This window comes from Microchirus variegatus, assembly GCF_963457635.1.
Source record: "Microchirus variegatus genome assembly, chromosome: 19".
NCBI lineage: Eukaryota > Metazoa > Chordata > Actinopteri > Pleuronectiformes > Soleidae > Microchirus > Microchirus variegatus.
In genome coordinates, this window is record NC_139820.1 from 6,436,701 (window position 1) to 6,450,254 (window position 13,554).

The following is a 13,554-nucleotide window of genomic DNA, read 5'->3' on the forward strand; positions in this document are numbered from 1 at the left end:
CAGAACAAAACCCATAAGTCACGTTTGAGACCAAGTATAGAAGCTCTGACATGTCTCTGTTCACATGTTTTATCACAGAGCCACACCCAACCCAACCTGTCCCACAGATGTGTGAGTGAAGGAGGCCCCGGGAGATTTTCTGATGAAGTGCGCCATCTAGTGATCGTCCACACGCTGTTCGCTCGCGTAGGCTGAGCACGTTCTGTCGAGGGCTCAAGGTGAATCACTGCACCACACCCAAGAGAAAGTTTCTGTGAGAATCTGACATCTGTCCTTCTTATCTATTTTAGTTCCGATGCAAAGATAATCAAGTAACAGTTCATATATATATATATACTACTGTTCACTTAGAAATGTCCTTATTTTTGAAGGAAAAGCACTTTTTTTCAATGAATATAACATTAAATGAATCAGAATCTGTGGTAAACGACTATTCTAGCTGCAAACGTCTGGTTTTTAATGGAATATGTACATAGGTGTATAGAGGCCCATTTAGCAACCATCTCTCCAGTGTTCTAATGGTACATTGTGTTTGCTAATCGCGTTAGAAGGCTATTGGATGATTAGAAAACCCTTGTGCAATGATGTTAGCACATTATTTCTAATCTTGTCAATGTCTTGACTATATTTTCTATTAGTTTTGCAACTCTTTTGATGAATAAACGTGTGACTTTTAATGGAAAACACCATGTTCTGAGCGCTTCTTCTAGGTAACTGTGCTTTCTTTTGCTCTTTCTGATGTCGTGTTTCATTTATTTTACCGCGTGTGACAGTTGTCTGATTATCATTGTCATTTTAATCATCAACGTTCAAAGAAATCATCATTTCTATCAGGGAAGAACTTAAGAGCGACTTGTTTTCTTGTGTTGTTGAGACGACCGAATATGCAGTTTCTGGAGTCAGAGATGGAGTTAAGTAGAAAAGCTTTATTGACGACACCTCAGATTAACAGTGATGCTGAGCTCATAGGGGTCGAGTGCCGTTGAGTTATCGGTCCTTTGCCCCAGTTAGGGTTACTTTCAACAAACACTCTGATTGATGCCTCGAGGCCTTTGTGATTTGCCTGTTGCAACAGGTCTATACTGAGCTGTTAGGTTTGTGCTCAGGAATGCGAGTTGCTAATTTAAAGAAGGTCGAATATTAAGTTGTTTTTTTTTTTGGACATTTGCTTCTGTACAAGGTTAAGGATTAAATCGTGAATCCCTAGCCCTAGAAAAAATTTTCATTTATTTTTTGGAGTAATGTCATGCTCATGCAGACAGACATGGTTGAAACCTGCTCGACAGGCGTGGTAATGACATGAGTGTGGAGGAGGATGTGGGCATGTTCTACACACACACACACACACACACACACATTTACTTTTCAGTTATATGTTTTCACTGCCGTTCAAAAGTTTGGGGTCACCTATACAATTTTTGTTGGGTGTTTTCCATTAAAAGTCACACTTTTCTTCATCAAAAGAGTTTCAAAATGAATAGAAAATATAGTCAATGATGATTTTTATTCAAAATAATAATTTTGCCCTTTCGTCAAAGAACCAGCAAAACTGTTTTCAGCTGTGCTAACAAGGGTTTTCAAGGTTTTTTTTAATCATCCAATAGCCTTCTAACACGATTAGCAAACACAATGTACCATTAGAACACCGGAGAGAAATGGGCCTCTATACACCTATGTACATATTCCATTAAAAACCAGCTAGAATAGTCGTTTACCACATTAACAATGTATAGAGTGTATTTCTGATTCGTTTAATGTTGTATTCATTGAAAAAAAGTGCTTTTCCCTTAAAAAATAAGGACATTTCTAAGTGATCCCAAACTTTTGAACGGCAGTGTACGTGGCTGTTCTGTACATGTCAGTGCACATGTATGTAATCTGTAATCTGTAATCTGTCTGCTGACAGCAAACTTCTGCAGAATCTATGTGTGTGTGTCACTAACTGAATGGATGTGCCCTGAGTGAGTAGCAGAGAGAGAGAGAGAGACAATGCACTTCTTGTTCTGGTTAGTAGAGGAAAAAAAGGTGTGCCCACTTTGATCTCTCTCTCTCTTTCCGTCTCCCTTTGTGGGTGTTGAGCGTAAAGGAGGCCGTGCTTGCACCTGATTGGTCAAGTCCAAGTCCAATGGTGTTGCAATATTCTTTGTTACACAACTTGCTTCTTTTTTTTAATTTCCTGTAGCTCTGGCCTGCATCTCCACTGCAAGTTAAATCTTCATTCTAAGAGTGAATAAATAATATTTATTCACTCTTAGAAATAACCATAAGGTTCTTCGGCTTGTCCTCATAGGAGAACCCTTTTTGGCTCCAAGTAGAACCTTCATAAAAAGGTGTTTTAAAGGGTTCTCTGGATCAAAATGGTTCTTACTGGAACCATTAGTGTCACCAAGAACCCTTGAAAGGGTTTTTCAGAAGCAAATGGTTCCAGGTAGAACCTCAGCCCTTGTAGAAGGAACCCTTTTGGAACCCTTATTTCTAAGAGTGTATAGCACATTGAAACTGTTATGTTGTAACCAAACAGCACATAAAACAAACATGTTTTATATTTATTTATTTCAAGAACCACACGCTCATGCAGATGTTGAAACAACCCTTTCTACAAAATTTACCCCCTTCCAAAAAATGATTGCAATGCAACTTTTCTCACCGAGTCGATGCTTTAAAATAAAATTCCTAGGGAAATAATTGGGAATTCTTTCAAAGGGGACCTTTACCTGGTCAGAGCGTGAAAAAGAGCCTGTGCTTGAGCGCCACCTGGAGTCTATTCTGGGCACATCCATAGCCAAATACAAAAATGACACAGAACAAAACAACTAAGCAACATTAACCTTAAAGCATTAAGACTCCTTTCCTGTCTTTGTATACATGACACAAAGACATTTATAGCACTTCCTTAAAAGTGCACTTGTACAAAGAACAAGAAACAAACAGAGTAAAATGGGATTAAAAAAACAAAACAAATGAGAAACAGAGTAGGAAAAAGAATGTGGTCTTAGCAGCCGTGACAACATTTTTTTGTTGCCACGTGTGTTTTAAAATAATATTGCACAGCATATGCACAGTAGAGGTTAATTTATGTGTAAGTTCAAGGTGGTTCTGTCTCTAAACCTGTTTGTCCGGGCTTTAATAACCTGTAGTGCATTCAGAGGTCAACAGGTCAAACAGGAAACTGTAGTGAGAGAGGTCCTTTTAATACACTTTGTCCTTCTGAGACAGCGTCCTGTACAGGGAGGGAGGAGGGAAACCCTGATAATTACCTTAAATGTCCAGTGATCTATATTATTATTATTATAATTTTAAGACATGTATTATTATTATTATTATTACAACAACTACATCCCATCAGCCATGCACATGCACATTTATTGTTTTTAATTAAAGGCAAACCTTTACAAATTAAAGTGCTGACAAAATAAAACATGTAAACATAATGTATCAGTCAAAATAGGTCACAAATGCTTTAACTTTCTCACTCACTCAGGGACCATAATTAGTCATCATTCACCTGTCCTCGTCATTCACCTGTCTGTCATCATCATTCACCTGTCCTCATCATTCACCCGTCTGTCATCATTCACCTGTCATAATCATTCACCTGTCCTCATCATTCATTCACCTTTCCTCATCATTCATTCATCTGTCCTCATCATTCCCCTGTCTGTCATCATCATTCACCCGTCTGTCATCATTCACCTGTCCTTATCATTCACCTGTCCTCATTATTCATTCACCTGTCCTTATCATTCACCTGTCCTCATTATTCATTCACCTGTCCTCATAATTCATTCATCTGTCCTCACCATTCACTTGTCCACATCATTCACCTGTCCTCATAATTCATTAATCTGTCCTCATCATTCATTCATCTGTCCTCATCATTCACTTGTCCACATCATTCACCTGTCCTCATCATTCATTCACCTGTCCTCATCATTCACTGCCAAAGTTTCCGGTGCATGATTTATTGTTATTATTATTTTATTCTTTTTACTCAGTAGTGAAATACAGAACGTCCAAAAAACCTTCTTATGTAAAAGTAAAATTACAAATTTAAAAAATACAAATAGAAGGAGAACATGCAAACTCCACACAGGAAGGCCCTTGTTCTGTCTGAATTTACTGTTCATTTATATCACATTTTCACCATATGCAAAACCAGTTATATGTAGTGTAACAAACTCCACCACAGCAAAAACACACATAAAACATTTTAAAAAAGTAATTTATATTCACATCTTGAACAATGTAGTCTCATTTTGGTTATATTTCCAAGCATTGTTTTGTATTTTTTGTGTATTGTGCACTGACACACAACAAACAAAACATGACACAGCACACCCTCAGGTTGTTATATTCCTCCACCATATCATTTGGACATGTTAACTTCACCACTTTGCTAAAGTCAAAGATCAGCTGAGTGCAATAAAACGTACAAATTGCAGTTATTTTTGTGGACTGTTGTGTAAAAATGCACATATAGGTGAGTGTATACGCCTCACATGCCTCACCACATGCAAACATACCATAGCTGTCGCTGATCACATGAGCTACGAGGAAAAATTTGTCACAACACCAAGAGTGTTGTGTCGCTGTAGCACAGAGAAGGCGGGCAGAGCAGCATTTTTGTCTTTGTGTCCCAGTGAACAAAAGAGGGTTTCATGAGATAAAATGTTGAAAAGGATTAAGGTAAAGTGGAAGAAAACCTGTTCTACAAGCCGATCATGTCGATCAATTGTCTGCATGACCTATAGGCTGCTGGGGCCCCCAGGGCTGTGAGGACTGAGGGCGTCAAATATTCACTTATCTGCTACAAATCAGAGAATTAGGCTGATGTGTAAAACATCCTTTACAGTAAAAAGTACAATGTTGAAATCATAGAGTCTGTCACAGACAAGCGAAAAACCATTATTATGCACAGTCACAGAAATACATAAATCTGTCTGTCCTGCGTACAAAAACTGAACAACATTGGCTAAAACACAACATTAACTGAAACACAACAACATTGGCTAAAACACAACAACATTAGCTAAAACACAACATTAATTAAACACAACAACATTAGCTAGAACACAACGACATTAACTCAAACACAACAACATTAATTAAACACAACAATATTAACTAAAACACAACAACATTAGCTAACACACAACATTAACTAACAATATTAACTAAACCACAACATTAGCTAAAACACAACAACATTAACTAAAACACAACAGCATTAACTAAAACACAACATTAACTGAAACACATTAGCTAAAACACAACAACATTAATTAAAACACATTAGCTAAAACACAACAACATTAGCTAAAACACAACAACACTAGCTAAAACACAACAACATTAGCTAAAATACAACATTAGCTAAAATACAATATTAGCTAAAACACAACAACATTAGCTAAAATACAACATTAGCTAAAATACAATATTAGCTAAAACACAACAACACTAGCTAAAACACAACAACATTAACGGTTTCAGTGAAATTAGTTTCAAGTGGGTCAATGACACGACATGCATATTTTTGTGTCCAAGTCCATTATATATTTATATTTTTTATAAATAGTTGGTTGTGCCACCTGACATTTTTTTGTTGTGAAGTTAAAAAATACTGTTAAAAAAATGAGTTAAAACCGTTAAAATAGTTATTCAATATATGAGAAATGTTCAAACACATTGTTCTTGACTCAAAAATATGCATTACATCTATTTTGAAAATACTTTTTTAAAAATACCTTTTTAGAAGCTTTATTTGTTTATTTGTCATTGACCCATATACAACTGATATTGGCGCTCCACCTCCAGCAGCGGCTCATCGTCAGTTTTACCCGACGTTGGCTGCACGATCGCGGTGGTTATATACGCTAGTAAACTTTAAATATACAGCGAGGTGCATAATCTTAAATAAAACATACTTAAGTAAAAGTTAAGTTACAGAATTTAAAGCTAATCAGTTACTGAATCCTGAGGAAGTCATTTTCTGATTTTAAGCAACAACTTTCCCCTTTTTACAACTTTGGTTGTCTTGCTTGTAGACACGTGTAACTACACACATACATTCCTGCCATTGTGCAACAAGTCCTCTGTCTTACTGTGACACTAAAATGGATCATTAACATATTTACACTTCCTTGCTCTGGTACCTGAAGCACCTTTTTCCCACAAGTCAAGTTTTAGTCTCACTAAAATGTCTAAATGTAGATGTCTACAATTCGGAGAATCTCAGACACGTCACGTCAAGAACTTGACGCAGAACCTCGGGGCCTCGTGTGTGAAAGGTGTCGCGCGTTCTCCGTCTTACTACGTGTTTTTGAGTAAACAACAGCGTGACATTCTTGGAGCGTCGCAAACCGTCAGTCATTGCTTTTGTTTTCCAGACCTCGCCCTCGTTTATCAGTGCGGCCGCTGAGTGATGAGCGTGCGACGCGGTGAGCGGGAAGGCGGATGGAGCGGCCCTCGCTCCTGCCGCTCAAAGAGATCGTCTTCAACCGCACAATAATTACGCGTATACTTATAAAAACTTTCTGGTACATTTTAATGAGGCGACGCTCGAAACGTGAAGATGATGAAACCATGTCACGGTCCGCCTTGCAGAGGTGGAAAAAGTACTAAAATATTGTACTCAAGTAAAAGTGCCAATACTTTTGATGGAATATTACTCAAGTAGAGGTAAAAGTAGTCATCTGAAAATGTACTTAAGTTACTAAGTTACTTAGTTAGTTTGCGTGGGGTGTGAGGGTAGTAGAAATATGACAAGGGGTCAGAAATCCAAAACTATTTTGGAGCTCACGTGCCCGACGCGAGTATATTACGTCACTTTTGGCGCCCTCTATGTTCACGCGCCAGTGCTGGTGCTAACCACATCATCATTCGTCTGGTTCTGGTGTATATTTACCCCCTCTGAATTTTTATTTTTTACTTAAGTACAATACTTGAGTCAATACAAGTAAAATACAAAATCCTGATTTTAAATTGTACTTAAAAAATACAAAATACACACACACACACAAAAAAAATCTACTTAAAAAGTAGATTATCAGTGGCAAATCCGAATTATCTGGATTTATTCGAATCTGGAGTAGGACTTGTTTGAGTGAATTTATTTTGTAAATATCCACCTCAACATCAGTTCAGGCAGTTTTAGATATTTACAGTGTTGAAGCGAAGCCACCGTATTTGTACTTTGTCTATTGTAATTATAATTGTAAAATAATTGTAAGTTGTCTATACATTAACCAGTAACCATGTATCTTCACCAATTACACATCCAACATAGCGACACTAAGAAGTAGATAAAGACGACTGCATCTGTTTCTCAATCTGCCTCGAGGCCCAAGACATTTCAACGAGTGAAAACGCGTTCAGATTATCTGCAGCTAATCTGTATAATCTACTCCCTCAGGATCTGGAGTGATCTTAGTATCTAAGTAAACTAAACTTTCAGATGTGTTTTATCAAGCTTGCTGTTTATGTCGCGCTCTGGAAATTACAATCACTTACAGTTTGCTTCGCGTTATTCTCTGAAACATCACTTTTTTTTGCAGTTTTTTGGGATATTTTCAGCGTTAAAGTGAAGAAATAATGATTTGCGCATTCACACATTTGTCGCTTTACCGTAATTTCTTGCACAACTTTACAGTTTTGCGGCGAGATGGAGGTCATAAGTTTGACAAGAGTGACATGTTGTTGTGACTGTGAAATAGCTTAGTGGATGTGCCTGACAATAGAAATATTAATACCACAAATTCCTGGCGTGTGTGTGTGTGTTTGGTTAAGCCGTGTTTTAAATGATCAGTTAAACACACACGGGCTGCTTTACAGTGTTATTTGAAAAGGGGCGACATATGAACAATAACACATTAAAGGGAAAAATGGTAATACTTGGCACGGCAATACTTCCAAAAGTTCTCAATTCTCCCCTCCAAGGACGACAATGATGAAATATTCTACCGGTCATTCTAATATAAGTGTTTATGGTCTTTTCATCAGTGGCAAGACAAATATAACCTAAAAATATCTTGGCCCTCAACCTTTGGCCCCCAAGTTTCACCAAGGTGAAAAACTCACTGGCATGTGCCACTTTTCTCACTGTTGTGAGCACGGTGGTTTCTTCTACGGGAATGCCTCGTTTCAAACTGTTTTATGTGTTTGTGTTTATTCCAATTTCCCTGATCATAAGGGAACATTATATCCTTCTAAACATGGGTTTCCCAAAAATGGGGGAGGAGGGGGGGGGGGGGGGAGTGTGTCTCTAAACCTGCTCTGAAAGCTGCCAAACACGGTCACCTGCTATCACAAATGTCTTCAGGAACATGACTCTGGAAAAGTTGATTGCATAGTACTCGAGGACTGGCCCTTTATCGAGAGGAAGAAAATGCGGAATCACAAGTTGAACCTGAAAAATGGGCGGTAGTACCCCTACCCTAGTGCTCACCACACCCGCGCTGATCGAGTGATTGGAGGAACGGGGGTAACTTGTCAGCTGCATTCTTCTCATTCAACTATCCTTTCTGGCCCTTCCCACTTTGCCGTGCTTGGCGGCTATAAAAGCAAGGCCACTAAAGTCATGCTTTCAACTGCAGATCAACTCCAGATCCAACATGTCTCTCATCACAAGATCCTACGGCCAGAAGACCATGAGCGTCTACGGCGGAGCAGGCGGTCGCGGCACCCGTATCTCCTCGTCCCAGGTCATGGGCCTTGGATCCGCCGGAGGCTTCAACCTCTCCGACGGCATGGACTTGCACGTCGGAGCCAACGAGAAGGCCACCATGCAGAATCTGAACGACCGCTTGGCCACCTACCTGGAGAAGGTGCGCATCCTGGAGAAGGAGAACAACCGTCTGGACAAGCAGATCAGAGAGTGGTACGAGAGCAGGACCATCGTCGCCCACGACTACACCAAATACTATGCCATCATCGATGACCTCAAGGACAAGGTAAAACTATTTTTCTTATTCGTTTAGCATGGGTGTGTGAGTAGAAGTTAAGCCATATCTGTTGGAATAAGTGTGTACATCAGGTTTATACAGCTTTTGACTTCATTTAAGCTTTAAATTCATTTTATGTACGACCAAAACTGGGCGACAATGACATTTGAACACAAACTGGTGTCTTTAAATTCCCATAATCAGTCTGACTGTACATTTCCTTACTTTGTTTGTTTGTTGTTTCTTCCAGATTTGTATCAGCGCCAGAATGAATGCCAAAACCGTTCTGGATATTGACAACGCAAAACTGGCAGCTGATGATTTCAAAATGAAGTGAGTGTCCTCTCGTCCTTGTTATTTACCTTGTGGTAAAGTTAAAAGTTAACAGTTCACGTCCAAACCCGAACATCTCTCACCTGATGACTCGACTTTTCCACCCCCACCTCAGGTATGAGAACGAGCTGGCCATGAGGTTGGCCGTGGAGGCCGACATTGCCGGACTGAAGAAGTTGTTGGACGACCTGAACCTGATGAGAATGGATCTGGAGAGTCAGTACGAAGGACTGAAGGACGAGCTCATCATGCTCAAGAGGAACCACGAAGAGGTGAGATGAGAGAAGTTAGCCTTTGACGACTGCTTTGCAGCCAGCGAATGACTAATTGTCGTCATGTTTTGTAACGACTACACAAAAGGCCAACACCCACGCCATGGATGTGTGCACATGTATGAATCTTAAGTATGTCACCACACTGGTTGACAAAGTCTCACTTCAACACCATTCGTCTTTGCAGCAGGGAAGTAAATACACAGCTCTTTCATTCCCTAAGATGGTCATCGTTTACTCGAATGACCTCTAACACTGAGGAAATACCATGTCAAGTTAAAGCTTGTGTAAACAAGTCTGATGCCGGGTCTTTTCACCTCTTCTCTTTGCACACTTCCTCTTATTCTTCTCCTCTTCCATTAGCTCATTGCTGCTGCTGCTGCTTTTCCATCGCACACATAATAAGAAGCACTGAACAAACACACATTTAACAGAGGAATGAACGCATACACTGCAACTTGAAATGATCCCTTAAGATGTTTTATTCCTATTTCAAGGTTGACATAATGAACATATGACCCGATATAGGACCCAATATAAACAATACCATAATTACCTACAATTACAAACGATAGTTCGGTCCGAGCATTGAAGGCGCCATATGTAAGAATGTGGCCAAAAATGGTTACTACATTAAAATTCAAAATACCGAGGTCTTTTATTTTTCATTTTCCTGACGTAACTGGCAACCCATGGTTGCTCGGCATCTGAGACTCTACTGACTGCAATGACTGGTAGACGGCGGTCATGCCAAAACATGATTTCAAAACATAAACATGATTTGCAGTCTGCAAAATATTTTTTTTTAATGCAAATATTTTGGCTGTACTGTTGTTGTGAGTTCAGTTTGTTATATGAACATTATTCTTGAGTCTCTGTGACATATTAGGAGGATTTTATGGCCAGTTGCTTAAAAATGGAAATGGATGAAAATACTAGATCTTTTTGTGATTACACCAGTTGCTCAAGCCGTTTCCCCATTAAAATTCTGCAGGAGATGATTCTGCTGAGGAGTCAAACTGGCGCCCAAGTCAACGTGTCCGTGGACGCCGCACCCGGCGTAGACCTGAACGCGGTGATGTCTGAAATCCGAGAACACTACGAGGGCATGATCGGCAAGAACCGCAGAGATCTCGAGTCGTGGTACCAGACCAAGGTGAGCTGGTCGACAATGTCCTCTTTCTTGTTCTTCTTTCCAAGTCGACTAACTCGACCCCGTGTGAGGTAACGCTTGTTGCTGTTTTGTGCCCAGATTGCGTCGGTGGAGCAGGAGGTGCTCACAAGCACGGAGACTCTGGTGACGTCGCACTCGGAGATCAAGGAACTCAAGAGCACCCTCCAGAGACTTCAGATCGACCTTCAGTCACATCTGAGCATGGTACGTTCGACATGTCAACAGGTTCAAGGTTCGGTGTGTGAGCTTTGGTGGCATCTAATGGTGAGAGTGTAGAATGCGACAAACAGAGGATTCCTTCAACCTCCCTCCCTTTCCCCAAGAGTATCAGGGAGCTACAGTGAATTTAGTTAGCCTTCTAACACGATTAGCAAACACAATGTACCATTAGAACACAGAGAGGTGGTTGCTGGAAATAGGCCTCTATACACCTATGTACATATTTGCAGATAGAATAGTCGTTTACCACATTAACAATGTATATAGTGTATTTCTGATTCATTTAATGTTATAGTTATTGAGAAAAAAAGGCTTTTCCTTCAAAAATAAGGACATTTCAATGTGACCCAAACAGAAAGCCTCTCTGGAGAGCACCCTGGCAGAGACTCAGGCCCGCTACGCAGCCCAGCTCGCATCCCTCCAGGAACTCGTCATCAGCCTTGAGGCTCAGCTGTCCCAGCTGCACGCCTCCATCACCTACAACAAGCAGGAATATGACGTGCTGCTCGACCTCAAGACCCGGCTGGAGAGGGAGATCGCAGAGTACAGGAGGTTGTTGGACGGAGAGGACGACAGGTGAGAAACCCAGGCTGGAACGACTCAAATTCAAGACCTTTAATGGTATCGTTTACATGTTCCAGACTAATGTTTGTTCTTTTCTTTTTTCCTTCGTCACAGCACAAAACAAGGTAAGAGAACTTATCCACATGTTATTATTTCCTTATTAAAACAAAGTTATAACAGTCTCAAATGTCTGACATGTCACTCATGACTCACTCTTTGTTTTTTTTTCTCCCAGTGGTCACAAAGGTCATCACAGTGGTGGAGACGGTCGTGGACGGAAAGGTGGTGCAGAGCAGCAAGACTGTCGACGTGGACGTGGATGACATCGAGTGACCTTTATTTTGAATATTTTACGAAAACCAATAAAGATCTTGCAGTTCACACAAAAGCGTGGCGTAACTCTATCACGATCGAGAATCTGTTTTGCACAAATATCTGGCCACACCCAAACAAGCACTGTGTACTGGAGTTCCCCTGCATGTCACAGTCATCATGTGAGACAGTTAGAGGTCTAAACTAAAAACTGGATGTTTAGCTTTTTTTTAAGTTGCTTTAATCAGTTTTTATAATCTATCAGATTCTGACAAAACCCACTAATGATTCCCAACATTTCCAATCTGTCGATCTTCAGGGAGCATCGATTTACAGCGAGTTTATGTTCTTTTTGAACAAGTTCTTTTTTAGACCAATAGTGACATGTAAATAAAATTAAATGGGTTTTAATAATTCGGTACCTAAGAAATCTCAAATGGCACAGATGGTGCCAAACGAGAGAACGCCTCTATTTACTAAAACCTCTGTCATTTTACTCTGTTTCACCTCAGCACCATCAGACTTCCGACAGCTCATGTCCAAATGTTGTTACGTGACCTCCATGCGTTTTTAAGCTCCTACTGCATATTTAAAGGCGAAATTTACTTTAAAATGCAATAAAAAAATTTAGGCGAGAGGAAAAAAATCCTTCATTTTGCTTGGGGCCCCCAAATTCCTTGAAACGGCCCTGGGAGCTTGTTTCAGTTCATTTGTATTTGCTTCAGTACTTCTCTAAACCTGCAGCAAACAGGTTCTGATCAATCTGCTCTATATCCAACTATGTGAAGCTGAAATTATTATATGTTTATATGGGATTTTTTTGTTTCATTTCAGTATTTGCAAATGTGTCAGTTTACACCAGCAGCTTCATTGAGGCTGTGCATTTGTCAGCTAAACTTTAATATCCTCTACTCTTTCCCCTCAACTTATCTCAGAGGCAAACTGAGGAACTCTTGACACTGTAGCCCACGCCTTGAACTGCAAACAATGTCTTGTTTTTAAAGAAAAAAACTAACCGTATACCCGGGGGGGGGGGGGGGGGGGGGGAGCTGACTTGCTGGTCCACCTCCAGAGTAAATAAACATGAGTGCATGCATGTGTGAAATAGCCATCCATTTGGAGACACAAGCGTATCTTGAAGAGCTCACACTAGAATGCTGCACTTACATTCGCTCTAGCTTTGTTAAGTCCAGTTGAACTGAACCGTGGAGCGTCTGTATGGGTTAAGGCGCATTTATACACCTCTGTTTTATGTCTGTCCATCCCAAAACGTTATCTCTGTCACTACCTGACCATAGATGCACCAGAGATGCACGTACAGGTACTGTGGTCGAACTATCTGACATCTTTTTCTCCATGGTCAATGTTACGTGCCAAGGTGCTGAGTGAGGCATCCTGTTTCTTGGTGTGCTTTGTGGGTCCGCCCATGTCTGCTTTTTCAACAGGTGCCTCAACTCGGCAATCAAGTGGAAGGCCATAAAGCTGAGGAAATTGCGGGATGACTCTCTCTCTCTCAACCCATGGTGGCACCATGTGAGCCTGTGAGCCACTGAGCGTATGTGTTCTCTGTGCAGCTTGGAAAGCTGTGTGTTGCTGTCTCAGCATGTTTTAACCATTCAACTTGGTACGTGAGATACTTTCTCCAGTGAGAAAGGGTGATCGTTTTACTTTAGTGGTTTACGTCTGGTTGTTCTTTAAGTTAACAGCATTTTTTCTCTGTCTTGTAGGCCCCACAGCT

The 13,554-nt window shown here is 40.3% G+C and overlaps 1 protein-coding gene across 1 annotated transcript; it reads left to right on the forward strand.

Annotated features, from left to right (window-relative positions):
* The first annotated feature begins 78 nt into the window (after nucleotides 1-78).
* krt98 (keratin 98) lies at nucleotides 79-11,873 on the forward strand. The gene is made up of 9 exons (XM_083905719.1): nucleotides 79-218; nucleotides 8,595-8,951; nucleotides 9,193-9,275; nucleotides 9,391-9,547; nucleotides 10,542-10,703; nucleotides 10,800-10,925; nucleotides 11,296-11,516; nucleotides 11,619-11,629; nucleotides 11,740-11,873. The coding sequence occupies exons 2-9, from the start codon at nucleotides 8,613-8,615 to the stop codon at nucleotides 11,835-11,837; spliced, it is 1,197 nt and encodes a 398-aa protein (XP_083761845.1). The 5' UTR covers nucleotides 79-218; nucleotides 8,595-8,612; the 3' UTR covers nucleotides 11,838-11,873.
* The last annotated feature ends 1,681 nt before the right edge of the window (nucleotides 11,874-13,554 follow it).

Bases quoted from the DNA above. Each gene is read 5' to 3' on its own strand.
- krt98 (XM_083905719.1), top strand. From the start codon at position 8,613: ATGTCTCTCATCACAAGATCCTACGGCCAGAAGACCATGAGCGTCTAC. The intron at 9,276-9,390 runs GTGAGTGTCCTC...CCCCCACCTCAG, and splicing joins GCTGATGATTTCAAAATGAA to GTATGAGAACGAGCTGGCCA. The intron at 10,704-10,799 runs GTGAGCTGGTCG...TTTTGTGCCCAG, and splicing joins AGTCGTGGTACCAGACCAAG to ATTGCGTCGGTGGAGCAGGA.